The sequence below is a fragment of the Gopherus evgoodei genome, chromosome 6 (assembly GCF_007399415.2).
Source record: "Gopherus evgoodei ecotype Sinaloan lineage chromosome 6, rGopEvg1_v1.p, whole genome shotgun sequence".
Taxonomy (NCBI): Eukaryota; Metazoa; Chordata; order Testudines; family Testudinidae; genus Gopherus; species Gopherus evgoodei.
This window is the reverse complement of record NC_044327.1, coordinates 36503301-36528831: the sequence shown is the minus strand read 5'-3', so window position 1 is coordinate 36528831 and position 25531 is coordinate 36503301. Positions and strand designations below refer to the sequence as shown.

General features: G+C 46.2%; 1 protein-coding gene across 4 annotated transcripts in view; it reads left to right on the top strand.

Moving 5' to 3' along the window:
* Nucleotides 1-25531, top strand: part of VPS13A (vacuolar protein sorting 13 homolog A) — a 332822-nt gene that overhangs the window by 31408 nt on the left and 275883 nt on the right. For all 4 annotated transcript variants that reach the window (XM_030566144.1, XM_030566145.1, XM_030566146.1 and 1 more), the window contains exons 8-10: nucleotides 18808-18867; nucleotides 19120-19200; nucleotides 20666-20723. In XM_030566144.1, the coding sequence (XP_030422004.1) occupies nucleotides 18808-18867; nucleotides 19120-19200; nucleotides 20666-20723 (199 nt within the window). The remainder of the gene's footprint in view (nucleotides 1-18807; nucleotides 18868-19119; nucleotides 19201-20665; nucleotides 20724-25531) is intronic.

Below are 25531 nucleotides of genomic sequence, written 5' to 3'. Positions count from 1 at the left end.
TTAGAGTATTTTGGGGCACTCTGATCCCCCCAAAAAACCTTCCTTGGGGACCCCAAGACCCAAATCCCTTGAGTCTCACAACAAAGGGAAATAATCCTTTTTCCCTTCCCCCCTCCAGGTGCTCCTGGAGAGCTACACAGAAGCAACCTCCGTGAATCTAAGCAGAGGGACTCCACCCTCCCCGTTCCCAGTCCTGGAAAACAGAATTACTTCCCTCTTCACCCAGAGGGAATGCAAAGTCAGACTAGTAAATCTAACACACACAGATCTCCCTCTGACTTCTTCCTCCCACCAATTCACTGGTGAGCTGCAGACCCAGTTCCCTGGAGTTCCTCACTAAAGAAAAACTCCAACAGGTCTTAAAAGAAAGCTTTATATAAAAAAGAAAGAAAAATACATACAAATGGTCTCTCTATATTAAGGTGACAAATACAGGGTCAATTGCTTAAAAGAATATTGAATAAACAGCCTTATTCAAAAGAATACAAGTTAAAGCACTCCAGCAACTATAGACAAGTAAATACAAAAGAAAAAACCAACTTTGTACTTACAGCTTGGAAACCTAAGATTAGAAAGCAGGAAATAGAAATCCTTCTCATAGCTGAGAGAGAGGCAGACAGACAGACAAAGAAGTCAGACACAAACTTTCCTCCACCCAGAGTTGAAAAAATCTGGTTTCCTGATTGGTCCTCTGGTCAGGTGCTTCAGGTTACTTTTTTTTTTTCAGGTGAAAGAGACATTAACCCTTAGCTATCTGTTTATGACAGGGGTATACTCAGGAATGTCAAATTCTGGGGTAACAGTAGCACTGCTTTCGGGTGTTGGCACCTGGCCAGTAGCCACCGCTCTCCACTCTTTCTCACACTTCTGCAGAATGCATCTGAGAACATTTGAGAACCTCTGGTGTAGACCATGCTGGTATGCATTGAAAGTTCGCTAGTATGTGTCACGCTGCTTGGATTGACTCACAACTCTGAGAGCATACTTCAGGGCAGACTATCAGAAAACAGGACAGATACCCCAAGCTGGTGGTGTGTTCTGTAACTATATTTCATCAAGCCAGTGACAAATGTAAACTCCTAAATCACTATACCAGTCTTCCATGGAGTCACAGACAGCATAGATTCTCCAGTTCATCTTGCCACCCAGACAAACTGGACTTTTTGTGATACAAGGTCACTTAAACCAAAAATCACATCACATCAGGTTGCTCCAAGAGACCAGTCACTTACCCCAGATCAATTGGTACTCTAGATATTACACCAAAGACAATACTGATATCCATTCTTTAGTAACTTAATTGAAGGTTTGTTAGCTAAGAAAAGGAAATGAGTTATTGAGAGATTAAAGCAGGTTAAATATATGCACAGGTGAGTTACAGTTTGTAATTCCAAATGGTGTCAGTGATATAATAATCTGCCAAGGTGCCCAGATAGTCTCTGGGGATCTCCACTTTGCATCTGATACACTTCCTGTAAGAGTCCAAACAGTCCAGAAATCCAGGATGTTTCCTTGAATCCATACTTACAGCTTCTCACAGAAAACAAAATGACAGTGTCACTACCAACGTGGACTTTTTCATTGATTATGGAGAGTGAGGAATGCATTTTTAGTCTTTGACCTCTGATCATCACACACAATGACCGTTTGCTTTGAAATTAGGGCTTTTCTGTTGAAGTTCTTCATTGGCATTCCACAAGGCTTCTTTCTTGTTTGATGGGTTATTTAGTTAAAGGGGTACACACAATGTAAATGTTTGCTACTACATTATAACAGGATATAAATAATTGAAAACAATGCAAGTAACATTCCATTAGTTTTCGTGAAGTTTAAACTCCAAATACACTCTTATACATTTAACAATCACTTTGATCTATAGTAATACACAAGTGAATTGGCCTTGGACTCTGGCTTGAGCTGGCACCTGGTCTGCTAGCGTCACAGTGTGTGTTACTGTTGAATTAGTGCTATGTTAATATGCACTATGGAACTGTGTATGTGTCAGCAGGGTCTACGTGGGCTAGTTAGTGTGCAACATGTTCTTGTGTTTTAGAATGCCCTTTAGCGTGCATTGCCCCACTGTGTAGACAAATCCTATTGCCCTACTCGTTCTAATAGCTGGAATTAATCATAGGAATCGTCAGTATCCCAGTATTCTAAATACAGAGGCTGACAGCTTCTAGAACTCATTTCTAACTGTCCCAGAAGTTTTCCTTGTATCTATATTCCATGTTAATAGCTGCCCCCCACTCAACTGGGAATGTTTAAACACACCCTTGAGCCCTTTATACACTGTTCCAATCCTAGACCCAGATTTCAACACTGAGGAAGAGCTTTTTAATTCACTTCTCACTCGGAACTACTGTACCACCAAACACAAATTGTTACAAAATGTGATGCTAGCATTTAAATTGCACACAAAATTGCAACCACTATATGCCAAGTAGATACCGCACTTATACTTTTTCTTTTTTTAACCATAATTAGAATTTAAGTACTGTAGTCTGATGCTCAGATTTTAAATGATAGCGTTGAAGCTGCCACCATTCCAGAATGTACTCCAAAAGAGGGGAGGTAGTGAAAACGAATAACTAGATGAACTTTTTTGGAAGGGAAGAGGAAAGGAGGGAGAAAAAGTCTTAAATGGTCTCTTGCCTAAGTCAGTGAGTCCAATGGGAAGTAAGAAAAAAGCTTACAGAGAGTCCTAAAGTGATGGCAATGATACAGTTTTTTTGTATGAGGAACAGTCATAAGCTCTTTATATAGCAGTTAGATAATCTTTTTTTGCCTTTCCATGTATTCAAAGATGCACAATCCTGCTAAACCAGTCAAACTTTAGAAAATAGAATTAAAAGTAGTGTCTGGTACCACCCTTGCCCCAGAAATGTTACCATTTTTTGTGCTTTTATGAATAATGTTTTCTTCTTTTGAAACCCCATACCCAAAAAACCCAGCTGTTCTCCCCTATTGTTGGGTAGGTGGCAGACTGACAGGACTATGCTTGGGAAAACAGTGAAATGATACTTCTTCTTCGAGTGCTTGCTCATTCCGATTCCAATTAGATGTGCGCATGCAGCGTGCACACTTGTCGGAAGATTTTTGCCCTAGCAACAGTTGGTGGGTCGGCTGGGCTGTTTCCTGGAGTGATGCCGCTATAGCGCCGGATATATACCCCTGCCGACCCAACAGCCCTTCAGTTCCTTCTTACCGCCCGTGACGGTTGTTGGAGCTGTGGAGCGCGGCTTTGCTGATCTCCATATCCCTAGCTTCTTTGCTCTTTACTGTGTTTATAGTTTGAGTTTTTGTAGTTATAGTTAGTGTTAGTACTTCTATTCATAGTTAGTGTATATAGTTGAAGGGGGGATCAGGGATTAGCCCCTTTCCTCCACCCTGGGGCAGGCCCATGCCCAAGGAACCGAGATTCAAACCGTTCTCAGCGTGCCAAAAGCCAATGCCAATAGGAGATTCCCACGACTCCTGCCTCAAGTGCCTAGGGGAATCCCATCTTGTTGACAAGTGCCGCATTTGCAAGTCATTTAAACCAAGGACGAAGGAGGAGCGGGACTTTCAATTGGAGCAGCTCCTCATGGAGTCGGCACTTAGTCCTGCAATATCGGTACCGAGTGCCCAACAGACTGTCTCGGTAAGGAGCGCCCCTTCGGCACTGGATCACTCCGGTACCGAGAAGAAGTCCCGGCACCGACTCCTCGGCACTGCTCCCTTTCCCCGACTGGGAAACGACATAGTGCTCCGACTCCAGCCTCGCAGAAGGAGCGCTCGTCTAAAACGGTTTGTCGGGCACTGTCATCCGCTGCGGCACCGTCGACGCCGGCACCGCAGATTGCAGCTCCACCTAGCGCGGCACTGTCAATTCTGGTCCCACAAGGGCCATTGAGTCCGGTGCCAGACAGCTCCCCGGCTCCTGCTGTGGTTGAGCTTGCTCTCCCTTCTATGCCAGAGACCTTCTCTACGGCAAGGGAGCTCATTGCTATGATGGAGCCGATATGTCCTCAACTGCCGGTGTGGGTTGTTCAAACCATCGGCAAGCTGGCCCTCGTAAGGCCTCCTTCCGTCGGTCCACCAGAGAGATGTCATTCCAGATCACGGTTTTGCAGACGCTCTTGATCACGTCATTCTCGCTCCTGGCGCCGCTCGTAGTCCCGGCACCGCTCTCCATCGCGGTACCAGTCGCACTCGTGGCGACATTCAACATCTTGTTCACTGGACAGATACTCCTGGTACCGATCTGGCTCTCGGCACCAGTCTCGATACCGTGTATCCTGCAGTCGCTCCAGACGAAGGGACTCGAGATCCTGGTTGACCTCCTGGCACCGGTACAGTAGAAGGTCCTGGTCTTTCTCGCGGTACCGCCATAGCTCCCAGTACTGCTCGCTGGTACCGCCCCGGGATCAAGCGTCAAGAACAGTGGCGCCCTCCCAGGGTCTCTCGGCACCACTGTGGCCTTCGAGAGACACATCAGTATCGTCTCAGGCTGGCAGTGCAGCCTACCATCAGGAGTGTGACTCTGAAGTCCTCAGCCAGTATCCAGAGAGACAAAGCCATGAACAAGGGCCTCATCACTGGTCCTTCTGGACACCATGGGCATACCACCAGGCCCAAGGTGCCCCATCAGTGGCTCAACGGCTGGCCCCATCAGAACACCAGGTACCAGAGGCGACAGTGAGCCGCCCTCCCCCTATGGGCATGGACGAGGCTCCAATTCCATCTGCAGTCACCGAGGTTCCACCTGATGCAGATGACGCCCCTCAAGTACACGACCCACCTCAGGACCCGTTGGTCCCGGGCCTCTCCTCCTCCTCCTCACATGATGAGGCGGTAGCAGGAACATCCTCCTCAGGCCCTCCCAATCGATCTCAGGGCCTATCAAGACCTCTTGAAGCGGGTGGCTCAGAATATGAACTTGCAGATGGAGGAGGTCACTGATATAGAGGACCCGGTCGTGGACACCTTATCGGCTGATGCATCTACTAGAGTGGCTCTCCCGTTCATCCGCACTATACAAGCCAATGCGGACACCATTTAGCAATCCCCAGCTTCAATTTCACCTACAGGGAGTAGAGAGGAAATATGTGATCCCCCCAAAGGGGTGCGAATATCTCTACACCCACCCACCTCCCTGCTTTCTGGTTGTCCAATCGGTGAACAAACTGGAGCGTCGTGGCCAGCAAGCATCAGCTCCTAAGGCGAAGGAGACTAGACGCATGGACCTCCTAGGACGCAAAATATACTCGGCTGGGAGCCTCCAACTTAGGGTGGCAAACCAACAAGCCCTCCTAAGTCGGTATAACTTTAATATGTGGGTGTCCATGGGGAAGTTTACGGATTTTCTTCCCCAGGAGTCCCGTCCAGAGTTTACGGCCCTACTTGAAGAGGGTAAAAAGGTAGCAAGAACCTCCCTCCAGGCCTCTCTGGATGCAGCGGACTTGGCTGCCAGAACTCTGGCATCCGGAGTGATGATGAGGCCTGTCTCCTGGCTCCAGGCTTCAGGCCTTCCCCCTGAATTGCAGCAGATCATTCAGGATTTACCCTTCGAGGGCCAGGGTGTTTTCTCAGACAAAACCGACCCCAGGTTGCAAAGTCTGAAGGACAATCGTGTCATCATGCGCTTGCTGGATATGCACACACCAGTGACCCAACGAAGGTCGTTCCGACCCCAGCCACACTGCCCTTACAACCAGACTAGGCCGCATCTGGACGCTACCAGAAGGCGTGGCAGGAGGAATCGGCGGAGGCAGTCTGGCCCTCAAGGAAACCAAAGTCAAGTGCCTCCTAAACCACCAACGGGGCCCAAGCAAAACTTTTGATCCTTCTCCCTCCTTTTTCAACTGCCTCTCCCATTTCCTCCCTGCCTGGTCCCAGCTAACCTCAGATTGTTGGGTCCTCCGCACGGTGGAAATGGGATACCACCTCCAGTTTGTTTCAAACCCCCCACCCCCACCCTCCCTAGCCGTCCCTCTTCAGGGACCCCTCTCACGAGCAATTCCTCTTACAAGAGGTCCAGACGCTCCGAAAACTGGGAGCCATAGAGGAGGTGCCCAAAGATATGAGGGGCAAGGGGTTCTATTCCCGCTAAATCCCCAAGGCAAAGGGAGGTCTACGATCGATCCTAGACCTGCGAGAACTCAACAAATTCCTGATAAAACTGAAATTCCACGTGGTATCCCTGGGGACCATCATCCCATCCCTGGATCCGGGAGACTGGTATGCCACCCTTGATATGAAGGACGCTTATTTCCACATTGCCATTTATCCACCACACAAACAGTACCTCCATTTTATAGTCAACCTCCAACACTTTCAGTTCACGGTACTTCCCTTTGGCCTTTCTACAGCTCCAAGGGTCTTCATGAAATGCATGGCTGTAGTAGCCACCTCCCTCTGGCGTCGTCGAGTACACGTCTACCCGTATCTCGACGATTGGCTCATTCGAGGGACTTCCCAGTCACAAGTATCGCAGCACCTGTGCATCGTCAGAGACCTCTTCGGGAGCCTAGGCGTCATGATCAACTCAGAAAAGTCTACTCTGACACCCACGCAGGGAAAAGACTTCATCGGAGCTGTTCTGAACTCCAATCTGGCCAGAGCCTGCCTCCCCCAGTCGCGTTTTCAAACAATGACTTCGATAATTCGAAGTCGTCAATCCTTTTCCGACAACGTCGGTGCACACTTGCCTCGGCCTAGTAGGTCACATGGCCTCCTGCACCCTCGTGACCAAGTACACGAGGCTACGTCTCTGTCCCTTCCAAACCTGGCTTGCTTCAATATACTGTCCACACAGAGACAGTCTGGATTCAGTGCTCACTATACCCAGGAAGGTTCTCGACTCCCTCACTTGGTGGTTAGACCCCTCTCTGGTCTGCGCAGGGATGCCATTCCACCCACCGCAACCCTTGGTGGCCCTAATCACAGATGCGTTGTCTCTGGATTGGGGTGCCCACCTCGGGAACCTTCACACTCAAGACCTCTGGTTGCCCCAAGAGCTGGCCCTGCACATCAACGTGAGGGAGCTGAGAGCAGTCCGTCTAGCATGCCAGTTGTTTCAGGACCATCTACAAGGCCGTTGTGTATCAGTATTCACGGACAACACAACAGCCATGTTTTACATAAACAAGCAGGGCAGAGCACGCTCCACCCTCCTTTGTCAAGAAGCCGTCTGCCTCTGGGACTTTTGCATAGCCCACTCTATCGATTTGGTAGTGTCTTTTCTCCCAGGGGTTCAGAACACTCTGGCAGATCACCTCAGCAGATCCTTCCTGTCTCACGAGTGGTCGATTCATCCGGACGTTATCCATTCTGTTTTCCGGAGGTGGGGTTTTCCCCACATAGACCTCTTTGCTTCCGGAGAGAACAGGAAATGCCAGGTGTTTTGCTCCTTCCAAGGACGCTCCCCAGGCTCCCTCTCAGATGCATTCCTGATCCCATGGAAGAGGCACCTACTTTATGCCTTCCCACCGTTTCCACTCGTCCACAGAGTCCTACCCAAGCTCTGCAGGGACGGAGCCCACCTGATCCTCATTGCTCCAGCATGGCCGAGGCAGCATTGGTACACCCTGTTGTTCAACCTCTCAGTGGCAGACCTGATCCCCCTGCCACTTTGGCCGGACCTCATAACACAGGACTTCGGCAGGCTTCACTATCCAGACCTGCAATCCCTTCATCTCACAGCATGACTGCTGTGTGGCTGAGCCAGTCTGAGTTGCGTTGCTCTGCCTCGGTCCAGCAGGTGCTCTTGGGCAGTAGGAAGCCTTCACGAGGATGACATATCTCGCCAAATGGAAGCGTTTCTCCTACTGGTGCTCTCAGAATAACTTAGTCCCTGGACAGGTATCTGTCCCTACTGTCCTGGATTACCTATGGTCCCTGAAAGAGCAGGGCCTGGTGGTCTCTTCTATAAAGGTGCATCTGGCAGCTATTTCCACCTTCCACCTGGGGGAAAGTGGCAGTTCAATCTTTTCTCACCCTATAGTTTCCAGGTTCCTTAAGGGATTGGAGCAGTTGTACCCTCAAGTAAGATGCCCGACCCCTACCTGGGATCTAAACCTGGAGCTAGCCAAGCTTATGGGTGCCCCTTTTGAGCCTCCGGCCACCTGCTCCCTGCTGTACCTCTCCTAGAAGACAGCCTTCCTTGTTGCTATCACCTCGGCAAGACGAGTATTGGAGCTTCGGGCTTTGACAGCGGATCTCCCACATACGGTATTCCACAAGGACACGGTACAGCTGTGACCACACCCCTCTTTCCTCCCTAAGGTGGTGTCTGCTTTTCATGTCAATCAAGACATCTTTCTCCCAGTCTTTTTCCTGAAGCCGCACTCATCGCGTCGGGAACAACAACTACATACCTTGGATGTCCGCAGGGCTCTCGCCTTTTATATCAAGAGAACCAAACCCTTCCGACATTCGCCTCAGCTCTTTGTAGCGGTGGCAGACTGGATGAAAGGCATGCCGGTCTCTTCCCAACAAATTTCATCTTTGGCGACATCGTGCATCCGAGCATGCTATGAATTGGCTCACATTCCGGCTAGCCATCTCACCGCCTATTCTACTCGGGCGCAAGCCTCACCTGCTGCTTTCCTGGCCCATGTCCCCATCCAGGAAATATGTCGCGCTGCTACCTGGTCATCGATTCACACCTTTTCCTCACATTACGCATTTGTTCAGCAGTCCAGAGACGATGCAGCCTTTGGCTCAGCATTTTTGCATTCTGCAACGTCTCACTCCGACCCCACCGCCTAGGTAAGGCTTGGGAATCACCTAATTGAAATCGATATGAGCAAGCACTCGAAGAAGAAAAGACGGTTACTCACTTTTGTAAATGTTGTTCTTCGAGATGTGTTGTTCATATCCATTCCAAACCCGCCTTCCTTCCCCATTGTCAGAGTAGCCGGCAAGAAGGAACTGAAAGGCCGTTGGGTTGGCAGCGGTATATATCCGGCGCTGTAGTGGCGCCACTCCAGGGGGCGACCCAGCCGACTCACCGAGTGTTGCTAGGGTAAAAATCTTCCGACTAATTGGAATGGATATGAGCAACACATCTTGAAGAACAACAGTTACAAAGGTGAGTAACCGTCTTATTTAGCAGCTCTTTGTGTAAACTCCAAACAAGCCAAAAAAAACCCTCCCACCACCACCTCTGATTTCTCAGGATGTCTTTGTTGCAAAAAAGATTTGTTCTTAAAGTGAGTTAAAAAAGCAGTGAAGACAAGGCATTTGGGATTTTAACTTGGATTAGCAGTTTGAGTTCAATCCCAGGTTCTTCTATAGCAGTGGTCCCCAAACTTTTTCTGTTGTGCCCCTGTTCCCCCTTACTGTAGGAGACCTCATACTTCTTGAAAACAAGCTGAGTCTTCTCTTCAGTCCTGTCTGAGGTAGGAAGGAGCCAAGATCTTCAGATGGTGCTTCTCTCTGGTCACATTCCAGAGAATATGCCAAAAAGATGTAAGATTTATCACTCACCCAAACCTGCTCCTTCTAGATCTGATTGGCACTGTGATCTGTATCTGCCAGATGAGTCTCGTTGCACCGAAATCACAAAGGTTCAAATCAGTCCTCAAGTCACTGCTAGATCACGTCTGCAACTTCTTGGGCGTATGGCAGTGTGCACCTTTGTCATGTTTCATTCTTGACTGCATCTGCGTTGCTTCCAAGTCAGGTTCAAGTCAATTTATACACACCCAACAAAGACAGTCAAAACAGTTGTTCTCGATCCCCTGTCATATTCTAGTTTCCTGTGAGTGTCGGAAGAATCGAGGCAAAGTGTGTTTGGGGGTCCTATTCAACTATCGTCCACTTGCTCTTGCAGTAGTTCCTGACGCGTCTGTCCTTGGAGCTCATTGCCAGGAATAACTAGGACAGATGGACTGCCCGAAACTCCTCTTTGCACATCCATGTTCTGGAGCTCAGAGCTATCAGATACACCTGTCTGCGCTTCCTACCCATGATAAAAGGACAATGTGCCCACATAATGAGAGACAGTAGGGCTAGTATGTACCACATAAATCACCAGTGGTGACTGAAATGCCCCTTTCCACAGAGGCTATGAAATTATGGAACTGCTGAACAGCCCATGATATCCTGCTGTGGTTAGTCTTCCTACTCAATTAAAACTATTACCTCCCATGACTTGCGTGCTATTCCTCAGTTAATGCAACCTAAAATTAAATACAATTAAAACACCATAGCTGACTGTTTCAACAGGCACTTCACTGAGTGGAAACACAGAGAAATCCATACTGAGACAGATATTTCGTAACTGGGGATTTCCAGAAACAGATCTCTTCGACACTGCAGTCAGTACAATATTCTGCTCAAGGAGAGGTTTGGAGTGCTGTGCTCTGAGGGACGCCTTTCCCTTTTGGTGGAGAATCTTGTATACATCTTTCCTCTCCTGCTGCTGGAAACTACATCAGATTACAAAGGATGAATATAAACAAGTAACACATGTATGTAAGGCAGTGGTTCCCCAACTTGTTCCGCCCTTGTGTGGGCTGAGGGACGTACTGGCCGCTGCTTCCAGCAGCTCCCATTGGCCTGGAGCAGTGAACTGCGGCCACTGGAATCTGCCATCAGCTGAACCTGCGGACGCAGCAGGTAAACAAACTGGCCCGGCCCACCAGGGGCTTTCCCCGCACAAATGGTGGAACAAGTTTGGGAACCACTGATGTAGGGACAGAATTAGAAAGACCGAGGCACAGAACAAGATTAAACTAGCTGGAGACGTAAAGGTTAACAAGAAAACATTCTATAAATACATTAGATGCAAGAGGATGCAGGAAGAGGGGAGGCCTGTTAGTCAATGGGGGAGGGGGAGAGAGAACAGAAAATTTGGAAATGGCAGAAGTGCTAAATTACTTTTTTGTTGAAATTGGGGGGCCCAGATAATCTTGATCCAAAAATATTAAAAGAACTGGCACATGAAATTGCAAGTTCATTAGCAAGAATTTTTAGTGAATCAGTAAACTCAGGGGTTGTACCATACGATTGGAGAATTGCTAACATAGTTCCTGTTTTTAAGAGAGGGAAAAAAGGTGATCCGAGTAACTATAGGCCTGTTAGTTTGACATCTGTAGTATGCAAGGTCTTGGGGAAAAAAAATTGAAGGAGAAAGTAGTTAAGGACATTGAGGTCAATGGTATTTGGGACAAAATACAACATGGTTTTACAAAAGGTAGATCGTGCCAAACCAACCTGATCTCCTTCTTTGAGAAGATAACAGATTTTTTAGACAAAGTAAACGCAGTGGATCTAATTTACCTTGATTTCAGTAAGGCATTTAATACGGTTCCACATGGGGAATTATTAGTTAAATTGGAAAAGATGGGGATCAATATGAAAATTGAAAGATGAATAAGGAACTGGTTAAAGAGGAGACTACAGGGGTCATAGTGAAAGGTGAACTTTCAGGCTGAAGGGAGGTTTCTAGTGGAGTTCCTCAGGGATTGGTTTTGGGACCAATCTTATTTAATCTTTTTATTACTGACCTTGGCACAAAAAGTGGGAATGTGCTAATAAAGTTTGCAGATGACACAAAGCTGGGAGGTATTGCTGATGCAGAGAAGGACTGGGATATCATACAGGAAGATCTGGATGACCTTGTAAACTGCAGTAATAGTAATGATTTGAGGACTTCAATAACTCAGACATAGGTTAGGGATTTGTTACAAGGAGTGGGTGGGTGAGATTCTGTGGCCTGCATTGTGCAGGAGGTCAGACTAGATGACCATAATGGTCCCTTCTGACCTTAAGTCTGTGAGTCTATGAAAGGTTAGTACCAATTGGATATCTAACATAGTGAATGCCCGTGGAAATGAGGTTGGCTCAGAGGCTCAAATAGGAAACGAACAATTTAAAAATTACTCAGATAAGTTTGATGTCTTCAAGTCACCAGGACCTGATGAAATATATCCTAGAATACTCAAGGAGCTGACCAAGAAGATATCTGAGTCATGAGTGATTATCTTCGAAAAGTCATGGAAGTTGGGAAAGATTCCAGAGGACTGGAAAAGGGCAAATATAGTGCCCATCTATAAAAAGGGAAATAAGGACAACTGGGGGAATTACAGACCAGTCATCTTAACTTCAGTACTCGGAAAGATAATGAAGCAAATAATGAAGCAATCAGTTTGCTAACACTTGGAAGATAATAAGGTTGTAAGTAACAGTCAGCATGCTTTTGTCAAGAACAAACTGTGTCAAACCAACCTAATAGTTTTCTTTGTCAGGGTAACAAGCCTTGTGGATGGGGGGGAAGCAATAGATTTGGTATATCTTGACTTTAGTAAGGCTTTTGATACTATCTCTCATGACCTTCTCATAAACAAACTAGGAAATACAACCTAAATGGAGCTACTATAAGGTGGGTACATAACTGGTTGGAAAACCGCTTCCAGAGAGAAGTTCTCAGTGTTTCACAGTCAAACTGGAAGGGCATATTGAGTGGGATCCTGCAGGGATCAGTTCCGGATCCGGTGCTGTTCAGTATTTTGAGTAATTTAGACAATGGCATAAGGAGTTGTTGTAGTATAATTCCCAAACCTGGACCTTAGCGTCCAAAATAGGGGTACTAGCATGAATTCCCCTAAGCTTAATTACCAGCTTAGATCCTGTACTGCTGCCACCAATCAGGACTTAGAGTAGAGCGCCTGATAGACTCTGGTCTCCCCCAAAACCTTCCCTGGGGGCCCCAAGACCCAAATTCCTTGAGTCTTACAACAAAGGGGAATGAACCATTTCCCTTCCCCCTCCTTTTCTTCCTCCCAGCTCTTTCCCACCCTGGGTACACTAGGAGACCACCGTGATTCAACTCCTTGAATCACCCCTTCCCCCTCCCTTCTTCCCTGGAGAGAGATACAGAGATAAACGCAGAAAGCAGGTTTTTCTTCCCTCCTCCATTTCCTTTCTCCCACCAATTCCCTGGTGAGTGCAGACTCCCTTCCCTGGAGTCTTACAAAAGATAACCAAAAAAAATCAATTAGATTCTAGGAAAAAAAGAGGAAAACTTTAATAAAGAAGGAAAAACATAATAATTGTCTCTGTAATCAAGATGGTCAATTTACAGGGTTTTTTAAGCTTATAGACAATAGAAAGAAGCTTTCTCCAGCAGAAACACAATTTAAGCTACTTCCAGCAAGTACACATCTGCAAATAAGAAAAACAAGTTAAAAGACTATAACTGCCTTTTTTACTTACTAACTATTCTGAATAGATAAGAGACTGTAGCAGGGAGATTGGCAGAAACCTGGTTGCACCTCTAGTCCCGTCCAGGACCTCGAGAGAACAACGCACAAACCCAAAACCCACAAACAAAGGCTTCCCTCCACCCAGATTTGAAAGTATCTTGTTTCCTGATTGGTCCTCTGGTCAGGTGTTTGGGTCCCTGTTTGTTAACCCTTTACAGGTAAAAGAGACATTAACCCTTAACTGTCTGTTTATGACAGGAGTACACTCATAAAGTTTGCAGACGATACCCAGCCGGGAGAGGTTGCAAGTGCTTTGGAGGGTAGGATTAACATTCAAAATGATCGGAATAAACTGGAGAAATAGTATGAAGTAAATAGGGTGAAATTCAATAAGGACAAATGCAAAGGACTCCACTTAGGAAGGAGCAATCAGTTGCACATATACAAAATGGAGAGTAACTGCTTAGGAAGGAGTACTGCAGAAAGGGATCTAAGGGTCATAATGGATCACAAGCTAAATATGAGTCTACAGTGTAACTGTTTAAAAAAAAAAAAAGAAAAAGCAAACATCATTCTGGGATGTATTAGTGGGAGTGCTTGTAAGCAAGACATGGCAAGTAATTCTTCCGCTCTACTGTGTGCTGATTAGTCCTCAACTGGAGAATTTGTGTCCAGTTCTGGGCACCACATTTCAGCAAAGATGTTGACAAATTGGAGAAAGTCTGGAGAAGAGCAACAAAATTGATTGATTAAAGGTTTAGACAGCATGACCTGTGAGAGAAGATTGAAAAAATTGGATTTGTTTAGTCTGGAGAAGAGAAGACTGAAAGGGGACATATAAGTTTTCAAGTACATAAAAGATTGTTACAAGAAGGAGGGAGAATTTTTTTTTTCTCCTTGACCTCTGAGCAGACAAGAAGCAATGGGCTTAAATTGCAGCAAGGACGGTTTAGGTTGGACATCAAGAAAAACTTCCTAACTGTCAGCGTGGTTAAGCGCTGGACTAAATTTCATCAGGGAGGTTGTGAAATTTCCATTATTAGAGATTTTTAAAGAGCAGTTTAGACAGACACCCATTGCAAATGATCTAGATCATGCTTAGTCCTGCCACGAGTGCAAGGGATTGGGCTAGATGACCTATTGACGTCCCTTCCAGTCTTAAAATTCTCTGATTCCTTCTATCCACCAAACCAGTTACCCTGTCAAAGAAGGAAATCAAGTTGGTTTGACGTGATTTATTCTTAGTAAATCCATGCTGTCTGCTAGTGAATACCCCTTCATCTCCAGATATTTGCAAATTGAATATTTTATACATTGCGCTAGTACAGGGGTTCTCAAATTTCATTGCAGTGTGACACTCCCCCCTGCTCCCCCCGACAACAAAAAGCACTACATAGCCCCGGGAAGGAGGACCAAAACCTAAGCCTGCCCAAGCCCTGCTGCTCCAGGTGGGAATGGCCACAGCCAAAGCCCATGGGCTTCAGCCCTAGGCTGGGGGCCTGTAACCTGAGCCCCGGCACCCAGGGCTGAAGCCCTTGGGCTTTGGCTTCGGGACCAGGCATGTCTAACTCCAGCCTTGGCGACCCCATTAAAATGGGGTTGTGAACCACTTTGGGGTCCCAACCCACAGTTTGGGAATCATTGCTCTAATAGCTTCCCAGGTATCAAAGTCAGGCTGGCTGGTCTTCCCGTGCGCCTCCTTTTAAAGATGGGCTCTATGTTAACTCTTCTCCAGGCTTCCGGGACATAAGAACGGTCATACTGGGTCAGACTAAAGGTCCGTCTAGCCCAGTATCCTGTCTTTCGACAGTGGCCAATGCCAGGTGCTCCAGAGCGAATGAACAGAACAGGTAATCATCAAGTGATCCATTCCCTGTCACCTGAACCCTATTTTGAACCCTATTGGTAGTCTTGGCCTTCACAACATACTCTGGCAAAGAGTTCCACAGGTTGACTGTGCATTGTGTGAAGAAATACTTCCTTTTGTTTGTTTTAAACCTGCTGCTTATTAATTTCATTTGGTGACCCCTAGTTCTTTTGTTATGAGAAGGAGTAAATAACACTTCCTTATTTACTTTCTCCACACCAGTCATGACTTTATATAACTCAGTCATATCTCCCTCTTGGTCGTCTCTTTTCCAAGCTGAAAAGTTCCAGTCTTATTCTCTCCTCATATGGAAGCTATTCCATACCCCTGATAATTTTTGTTGCCCTTTTCTGAACCTTTTCCAATTCTAATATTTCTTTTTTGAGATGGAGCGACCACATCTGCACACAGTATTCAAGCTGTAAGCGTACCATGGATTTATATAGAGGCAATATGATATTTTCTGTACTATTATCTATCCCTTTCTTAATTATTCCCAGCATTCTGTTCACTTTTTTGACCGCTGCTGCGCATTGATTGGACGTTTTCAGGGAACTATCCACAATGGCTCTGAGATCTCTCTTGAGTGGTAACAGCTAATTTAGACCCCCTCATTTTATATGTATAATTGGGATTATGTTTTTCAATGTGCATTAGTTTGCATTTATCAGCATTGAATTTCATCTGCCATTTTGTTGCCCAGTTTTGAGAGATTCTTTTGTAGCTCTTTGCAGTCTGCCTAGGACGTAACTATCTTGAGTAGTTTTATATCATCTGCAAATTTTGCCACTTCACTGTTTTACCCCTTTTTCCAGATCATTTGTTAATATGTTGAATAGAACTGGTCTCAGTAAAGACCACTGGGGGACACCCTTGTTTACCGCTTTCCATTCTGAAAACTGACCATTTATTCTTACCTTTTGTTTCCTATCTTTTAACCAGTTACCAGTCCAGGAGAGGACCTTCCCTCTTATCCCATGACTTCTGTTATCCATGATTCTGTAAATATTATTGCCAGTGGCCTCTCTCTGTTGGTGGATTGATCCCCCTCTTCAAGTCTGTCAGGGTGTTTTATTTCATCTCCATCCTCAGACTCTTGTGATGGACACATTTGAGCAGGACTGGAAGTTCATTTAGACAGACTCCAGATAAAGGGCTTGTGGTCTTGGATGGAATCTTGATTACTCATAAATGTGTCAAACTCCAAGCTATTTGTTTAGCCTTCAGGACTGTCCTACCCCTTTTTTATGTGGTATCACTGTCCAGATTCTAACAAACAGGATGAGGGTGATGAAATATATAAACAGACAAGTGGGGCAAAAATCTTTCTCTGTCTGGAAATGATTGTTTTGTGAGAATGGTGCATTTTTCAAGTCAGCCTAATAGCTTCCAGGGACTGAGAACAAATTGGCATATTATCTTGGTAGGAATTCCTTAGTAAACCATGAGTGAGACTTTAAAGACTAAATTCTGAGTCAGGTGTTCCTGAAACAGGGGATAAGTCATAGACTTTTTTGCTACTGATGCAAACAAGAGGTTCCCCTGGTTTTGCTCCCAAGGAGGACTGAGTCCAGGCTCATTAGCAGCTGCTTTTCTTATTTGGTGGGGAAAAGTTCTGCTGTACTCTTGTTCCCCATTCCGTTAAACCCTTGTTGTAGTGGAGCCCCTGTTTCTGAGATTGTGTAGGCTGGCTACTTGAAGTTCTAGTCCTAAATGTACCAGTTGCTACTCCACTGTGACAGCTTACAAAGCCAGGTGCTCATTTTGGCAGGTCATTATTAAGGTAGGACTATCGCACACACACACTTCCTTAAGAGGTAACTGCTAGCTAAACACCTGCAGTGGGATCTCTGAGGACAAATGGTCGAGGAAGAGAATTTAATTATCTTACAGTAACTGGGATTCTTCTAGGTTCTCTTCTCCACAGGGATCCCATGACCCATCCTCCTTCCCCACTGATGAAGAGTCCTTTACCTGGATGCTCTGTATTGGTGAAGGAACTGAGCAGTGGTTGGGCCTGAAGGCATACAGGGCATATGCACAACCCCAACAGACATTGCTGACTCAAAGATTGTGAGCTGATGCACATGGGGTGCACACTTAATTGGGATCTGGGTGGGCAAAAGCATCTCAAGGAACTGCAGTTACTATAAGGGAAATAACATCTCTTTTGAGTGCCTGTGTGATTTCCCACTTATGGTATTTGGCACCTCTGATATTAAGCTAATAACCTGCATAGAAAAGATGTGTGTGTTGGGGAATGAAGGAGTGGTATCACACTTAAGATTACATAATTTGTCTTTGTAAGTGAGCATGTCTCTTGATCACCTTAGTTTCTTTGCTATTGCAAAGAGGTAAAGGAAGTACCTCATGTATCTTCCAACTAGCTATTGCGTATTTTCATCTAGTTTCTTGTTATAGTTAGCTACATAGTTTAGCGTTATCTATGTTGGGTTTCTTCCTGGGGCCATGTTAGGACCTGAACTGCACAGAAGGTTCAAAAGATGCATGGCCGGTTCAGTTATATTTCCCAAAACAGATGCCCATGTTAGGTTCCTGGGAGAGATTCGCATCATAGCCCAGGGCATGATCTGCCTCTGCAACTTCACTCTTCATGGGAGGAGGGACAGACAGTTGAGCTGGCAATCACACTTGGGGTTTGTCTACATTAACATTTAGTTCTCACCAAGGTGAATGTAAATCTACCCCACATTAGTCTGCTGTGCACTGACTGTTCATGTGGACCCTGCTGACATGCACTAATAGTTCCTTAGTGCACTTTGAGCTACTTTGTTTTGAAACAGGACTATAACAAATACTGAAATAGGATGTAAACTTGAAGTACTTGAGAAACAAACGCACTCCATTTGTCTGTTTGTTGCTTCCCTCATGGCAGGTGCTGTCTTTGTTCTGGGAGGCTACTTAACAGGAATGGTAGGCTGTCTATAGAGCTGCTCTGATTAAGCAGCTTCTGTAGATCATAAATGTGACGTTTCCATGTAAATAGAATTTAATTTCATGCAGGGCAGTGCTTAGTGAAATCAGTATGCTAACATAACATACTTTATGCTAACATACATATATTTGTTTCTAGATACGTACTTTTTAAGGATACTGTGTTAAAAACTTGGTAGACAATTACACTTTATCTGCTGACAAAAATGCTATTTGTATACTGAGTATAAGCTGTTCCCCACAGCACTCCTCTCCTGGAGCTAGCACCATATTGTATATAAAAATGGAGAATTATTAACAAACTGTGAACTTTCTACTGGTCTTAAGCTATGGCATGTAGCTACCACCAAAACTACAAACAGGAGCCCTTGAGTACTTTTTCCATAGAATCTGCCTAAAGAATAACAGAAAAAAAAACTGAGGTCACCCTGCAGAAAACTTCACCATGCTAATTTCTGGTTCATGAGTGGAGCATGACAGTCATTGCAGGTATATAGACCTACAGAAGATGTAGTCTGATAGTTTTAGTTAAGCAATTTAAAGCTTGGTCTACTTAAATCAGTGGAAAGACTCATGTAGCAGTAGTAGTTTTTGTAGTACTGGAGAATCCCAGTCATAGGCAGGGGCCCCATTGTACTAGGTGGTATACAAACAGATCAGAAAAACTGCCCATGCCCTTTAACTTCAGTGGATGTTGAGTTAGGCCCATAGTGTATTTTCTCTTTTGTTGTATGGTCTGTTTAACTCTGTGATTTGACTGTACTAAGTCTAGACCTTTTTCCTTTTCAGACCTCAGATCAAAATTGGAATCCATGTTTACATGATGAAGCTACGAAGTTGTTCTATAAGGTAAAATATAGGCAGTGAATGCTATCATTATAACAAAACATTGTCAGAATAAGAGCCATCTCCTGTGGATTTATGCTCTTGATAGGTAAAAGATATAATCTATTTCTATGTAATCAAAACTGGAGGGAGAGAGAGTACATGTCTGTGGAGCATTTGGCTATTTTAATATCCATGAGAAACCTAAAAATAATGGGAAGTACTGAAAGAGATCACAGTGCATTTGACTTCATAAGCATTATGTTTTGTCTTCAGCTCATACGTCTGGATAACCTTTTTGCTTACTGGAATGTGAAGTCTGTGATGTTCTACCATGGAGGTTACAATGAATCTTTGGTAAGTCAAATATGACACAGTGTACCCAGTACTTCCATGTTTCATGTTGTGAAATGTTCAATATAATTCCCATTCATTAGGGATCCAGTTCTGCGCGGAGTAAAGTCGGAGGCAGTTTTGCCATTTGCAGGATTGTGTTGTATTTTAGTACCTGTTCTGTTGCAAGAATACTGAATGTTAGATTAGCATACACAAATATGTTGTCAGGTTTCAGAGTAGCAGCTGTGTTAGTCTGTATCTGCAAAAAGAACAGGAGTACTTGTGGCACCTTAGAGACTAACAAATTTATTTGAGCATAAGCTTTCGTGGTCTACAGCCCACTTTATCAGATGCATAGAATAGAACATATAGTCAGAATATATATATACACATAAAGATAACATGAAAAGGTGGAAGTTGCCGTACCGACTCTAAGAGTCTAATTGATTAAGATGAGCTATTAGCAGCAGGAGAAAAAAACTTCCATAGTGATAATCAGGATGGCCCATTCCAGACAGTTGAATAGAGATTGGGAATGGCTGGGTGATTACACAAATTGAATCTATTTCTCCATGTTAAGTATCCTTACACAGTCTTGTCAACTGTCTGGAATCGGCCGTCTTGATTATCACTACAAAAGTTTTTTTTTTCTCCTGCTATTAGCAGCTCACCTTAATAAATTAGCCTCTTAGAGTTGGTGTGGAACTTCCACCTTCTCATGTTCTCTGATTGTATATATATCTTCTGACTATATGTTCCATTCTGTGCATCCGATGAAGTGGGCTGTAGCCCACAAAAGCTTATGCTCAAATAAATTTGTTAGTCTCTAAGGCTAGGTCTACACTGGGGGTGGTGGTTAGGAGGGGTGTTGACCTATGATAAGCAACTTCAGCTACACGAATAGCATAGCTGAAGTCGGTGTAACTTCTGTCAATTTACCTGGCCGTGAGGACAGTGGCGAGTTGACTGCTGCCGCTCCCCCATCGACTCCGCTTCCGCCTCTCACTGCGGTGGAGTTCCGGAGTTGACGGCAGAGCAACTGGGGATCGATTATCGCGTCTACACTAGACATGAAAAATCGATCCCTGATAGATCGATTACTACCCGCCGATCCAGCGGGTAGTGTAGACATGCCTTAAGGTGCCACAAGTACTCCTGTTCTTTTTACAGATATGTTGTGGCATAACTTATTCTTTTCAATCTATCCCAGGTCACTTAAAATTACCAGTGCATTCTGTATGATGGAGTGTTGGTGGTTGTTCACTCATAACATGGTTGTTAAAATCTTACATCCTTAATAAAAAGTTTTTATAGATGTAAACTGAGGGCAGACAGACTTGTTTTAAAATATATTCTGGTTTCAGAGGCACTATTTCTTCTAAGCACATTTACGAAAATATTTTATTTTATCCTTTGTTGTATAAAAATGTTTGTCATGAAGTGAAAATGAAGCTTTCAAACTTTAAATTTTTTTTTTTATAAATAGAATAATTTAAAGCATGGAGTTGCCTGCCGCAATGTGATTCCAGAAGGTTATGATTTTGGTAAGTGTTTCTCTCACTTCCTGTATTTTCATTACTTAACAGACTATTTCACTTTTATTTTAAAAGTACTTTACTTTTAAATGCAAGTTTTACTTTTATTTAAGATCTTAAAGAACATAGCATACCTGTCTCTTCCATAATGCTGATTACTGTATATACTCGTTCATAAGCTGAATATTTTTGGTAAGAAAGTGACGCATCAAAGAGCAGGAGTCGGCTTATAAACGGGTCTACACCAAAATTTGATGATTTTAAACTCTGTGGAATCACTGAATTGAATATCTAATACATTGTCATTTTGTTTACCTGGAGCGCCTGCAGGAATGTAGCCCCTCAGCTTCCTGTGGCCGTGGTTTGCCGTTCCCAGCTTCCCGCAGCTCCCATTGGCTGGGAACGGCAAACCGCAGCCACTGGTACCTAAGGGGCTCCGTGCGTGTGAACACTCCAGGTAAACTAAGCGTCCCAACCCGTCAGTGGCTTACCCTGATGGGCCAGGAGCCAAAGTTTGCCGACCACTGAAATATAGGGTTGGCTTATGAGAAGGTCATACAGTTTTTGCTATTTTGACCTAACCATCTTGAGGGGTTGGCTTATAAACGAATGGGCTAATGAACGAGTATATACAGTAGTTCCTTTCTGCAATAGAACTCTATATTATATTTGTGTCTTTACATTTGCCACAGCCATTACAGCATGTAAACTCCTTCTACAGAAATGTTTTTGCTTACGAACTAAAATAGACAACAAATATAAGCCATACGTTTAATGTCACCATTCCTTGTTCATATAACAGATGAGCTGAATTTTAAAATAACAAAAGCATTAACGGTAATAATGGACACTTAAATGAAGAAATTACAGCTCTCTCTGATGCTGGACCAATAATCTTAGTGTTAACTAAATTGTATTGAGGGTATTTTTTTGAAATAGGTACTGTAGCAGCCACCCATAAGTGTCAGTAAGTAAAAATGCATTGTTCTGTTAGTTGTATTTTGGTCTTATGTTCATACTTTCTTTTGTACTTCATTTAATTGTAAAGGAATGAATCCCATAGTTAGTCTGTTGCACAAAATACACTTTTTCATACGTTGTCTTGCTGAGAAGTGTGCTCACAGTAAATTTGCAGAAGGAAGAGTACAACTAAAGGCAAGGTCTGCCTTTGGAGCCTGCAAATGTGAAACATCAATTTTTTCTTCGAGCGATTGCTCATATCCATTCCAGTTAGGTGTGTGCGCACCGCATGCACATTCGTCGGAAGATTTTTACCCTAGCAACCCTGGTGGGTCGGCCGAGTCGCCCCCTGGAGTGGCGCTGCCATGGCGGCGGATATATACCCCTGCTGACCCGACCGCTCCTCAGTTCCTTCTTACCGCCCGTGTCAGTCGTTGGAACAGTGGAGCGCGACTCAGCTGTTCTCCACTCCCCTAGCTACTCCTTGTTCTTCGCTATCTTGTTGTATATAGTTGGTTTTATCTATAGTTATAATTAGTTTAATAGTTCTTAGATAGTGTATACAGTTCAGCGGGGTTTGGGCATTAGCCCTTCCCTGCACCTGGTGCCGGGGCCCAGCCTGCCGCATTATTCCACGAGCCCCAGGCTCAGGATCACCTGCCTCAACCCCCGGCACCGCCGGTGCGGGTACTACACTCCAGAGGCAAACCGGCTATATTGAGACCTCCTTCCGTCGGCACGGCAGACTGGCACCAATCACAGTCCAGGTCCCGGCGCCATTCACGATCTCATGGACGGTCACAGTCCTGACGCTGCTCGAAGTCCCGGCACCACTCACCTATCTGGTACCGGTCGTACTCGTGGCACAGATCGACGTCTCGGCAGACCTCAATAGTGGGCATTCTGGACACCTTGGGCATACCATCAGGCCCAAGATGCGCATCCAGACCCGTCGCGCTCGGCCACATCAGAGTAGCGGGTGCCAGAGGCCACCATTAGCCGCTCTCCTCCTTCTGTTTCGGAGGAAGTGTCAACCCAGCCAGAGGACTCCCACATCCTGAGGGAGACAGAGGCTGTCCACCCAAAGGGGCCCTTGACTGACCCACTTGCCCCAGGTCTCTCCTCATTGTCCTCCCCTGACAAGACGGTAGCCGGAACGTCGTTGGTAGTCCCCCCACCGTTCGACCTAAGGGCCCACCAGGATCTCCTCAGGCGTGTTGCACAGAATGTGAACTTGCAGGTTGAGGAGGTCCCGGAGGTGGAGGACCCAGTGGTGGACATCTTAACATCAGATGCCTCTATGAGAGTGGCCCTCCTCTTTATACGGACAATCCAGGCCAATGCCAACACAATCTGGCAGTCTCCGGCCTCTGTTCCACCTGCCGCCCAGGGAGTGGAACGTAAATATATGTTGCCCTCCAAGGGCTACGAATATTTATATGTCCATCCCCCTCCTTGCTCCCTTGTTGTCCAGTCGGTCAATGAGAGGGAACGCCATGGCCAGCAGGCCCCAGCCCTGAAATGAAAAGACGCAAGGCACATGGACTTACTGGGCTGCAAAGTCTATTCCGCAGGGGCGCTCCAGCTCCGCGTGGCTAATCAGCAAGCCCTCCTTAGCCACTATAATTACAATACCTGGGCAGCAGCGGACAGATTCAAGGAGTTGCTCCCGCAGGACTCCCGTTAGGAATTTGTGGCCATCCTGGATGAGGGAAAAAAGGTGGCTAGAACTTCCCTCCAGGCTTCCCTGGACGCGGCGGACTCTGCAGCCAGGACCCTAGCCTCCAGGGTGACTATGAAGCTGCAAGTCTCAGGCCTTCCCCCGGAGCTCCAACATACTATCCAGGACCTCCCCTTTGAAGGACAAGGCCTATTTTCAGATAAGACTGACTCTAGGCAGCAAAGCCTAAAAGACAAAAGGGTCATCATCCGCTTGCTGGGCATGCATATGCTGATGACTCAGCGCAGGCCATTCCGCCCCCAGCCACACCGCTCTTACCCTCAGCCCAGACAGAGACAGGACTTTGCTAGAAGGCGGGGTAGAACTGGTCGCCAGAGGCAGTCAGGCAATCAAGGGGGCCAGAACCAAGTGCAGGTGCGTCGTCCTCGGTATGAGGAAAGCGTCCGCTATCGAACCCTGTGAGAGGCCTTGAAAGGAACAGAACATCTGGCACAGGGCCGAAACCCTCCTTTTGAAGGTGCGCCCGAGGGCATCATACCAGTATCGTCAAATGATCTGTCCCTTCCTTTCTCCAACCGCCTCTCCCTTTTCCTCCCTGCGTGGTCCCGGCTAACGTCAGATCGCTGGGTCTTACGCACGCTGGAATTTGGGTACCACCTCCAATTTGTTTCATGCCCCCCCTTCCATCCCCCTTCCTCGTCCGTCTTCAGGGACCCCTCTCACGAGCAGCTCCTCCTCCAGGAGGTGCAAACGCTCCTCGTCAAAGGAGCCATAGACGAGGTACCAGAACACGAATGGGGCAAGGTGTTTTACTCCCGCTACTTCCTAATCCCCAAGGCAAAAGGGGGTCTCAGACCTATCCTGGACCTGCGGGAACTCAACAGATTGAAGTTCCGTATGGTATCCCTGGGGACTATCATCCCATTCCTGGAGACTGGTATGCCGCCCTCGACATGAAAGATGCATATTTTCACATAGCCATCTACCCACCTCACAGGAGGTTCCTCCGGTTCGTAGTCAACCGCCAACATTTTCAGTTCGCGGTCCTACCATTTGGCCTCTCTACAGCCCCAAGAGAATTTACGAAATGCATGGCTGTAGTCGCCGCCCACCTCCGCCGTCGTCGGGTACATGTTTTTCTGTATCTAGATGACTGGCTTGTCCGAGAAACCTCCGAGGCACGAGTGATGCATCGCGTCGGCGTTGTCAAGGACCTTTTCCTACATCTAGGCCTAATGATCAATGCAGAAAAATGCACTCTGACTCCCACTCAGAGGATAGACTTCATTGCCGCCACCCTGGACTCCAACCTCGCCAGGGCCTGCTTACCACTGCCCCGGTTCCAGGCAATGGTGGCCATCATCCAAAGTCTGCAAGCTGCTCCGTTGACTTCAGTTCGCACTTGCCTTGGTCTCCTGGGTCACATGGCGGCCTGCACGTTTGTGACGAAATACACCAGACTGCGCCTCCGCCCCCTCCAATCGTGGCTCAGCTCAGTGTACTGACCAGGCAGGGATGCCATAGGCATGATCGTCACCATTCCCCCAAGCATCCTAGACTCCTTCGAATGATGGCTGACCCCATCCCTGGTGTGTGCAGGGCTGCCATTCCATCCACCCCAGCCCTCTGCGTCCCTGACAATGGACGCATCATCTCTCAGCTGGGGTGCTCACCTCGGGCATCTACACACTCAAGGCCGTTAGTCATCTCAGGAACTGACCTTGCACATCAATGTCCAGGAGCTGAGAGAGTCCGCCTTGCTTGCCAGGCGTTCCAACAGCACTTGCAGGACCGTTGAGTGTCGATATTCACTGACAACACGACAGCCATGTACTATATAAACAAACAGGGCGGGACAAGGTCCTCGACCCTTTGCTAGGAGGCCTTACGACTCTGGGACTTTTGTATAGCCCACTCTATAGACTTCATAGCGTCCTTTCTCCCGGGGGTTCGGAACACTCTGGCAGATCGCCTCAGCAGATCCTTCCTTTCCCACAAATGGTCACTTCGCCTGGACATTACTCTTTCAGTCTTCCGGAAGTGGGGATTTCCCCGTGTAGACCTCTTTGCATCCCACGAGAACAGGAAATGCCAGATATTCTGTTCCTTTCAAGGCCTCTCACAGGGTTCGATAGCGGACGCTTTCCTCATACCGTGGACGACGCACCTGCTATAC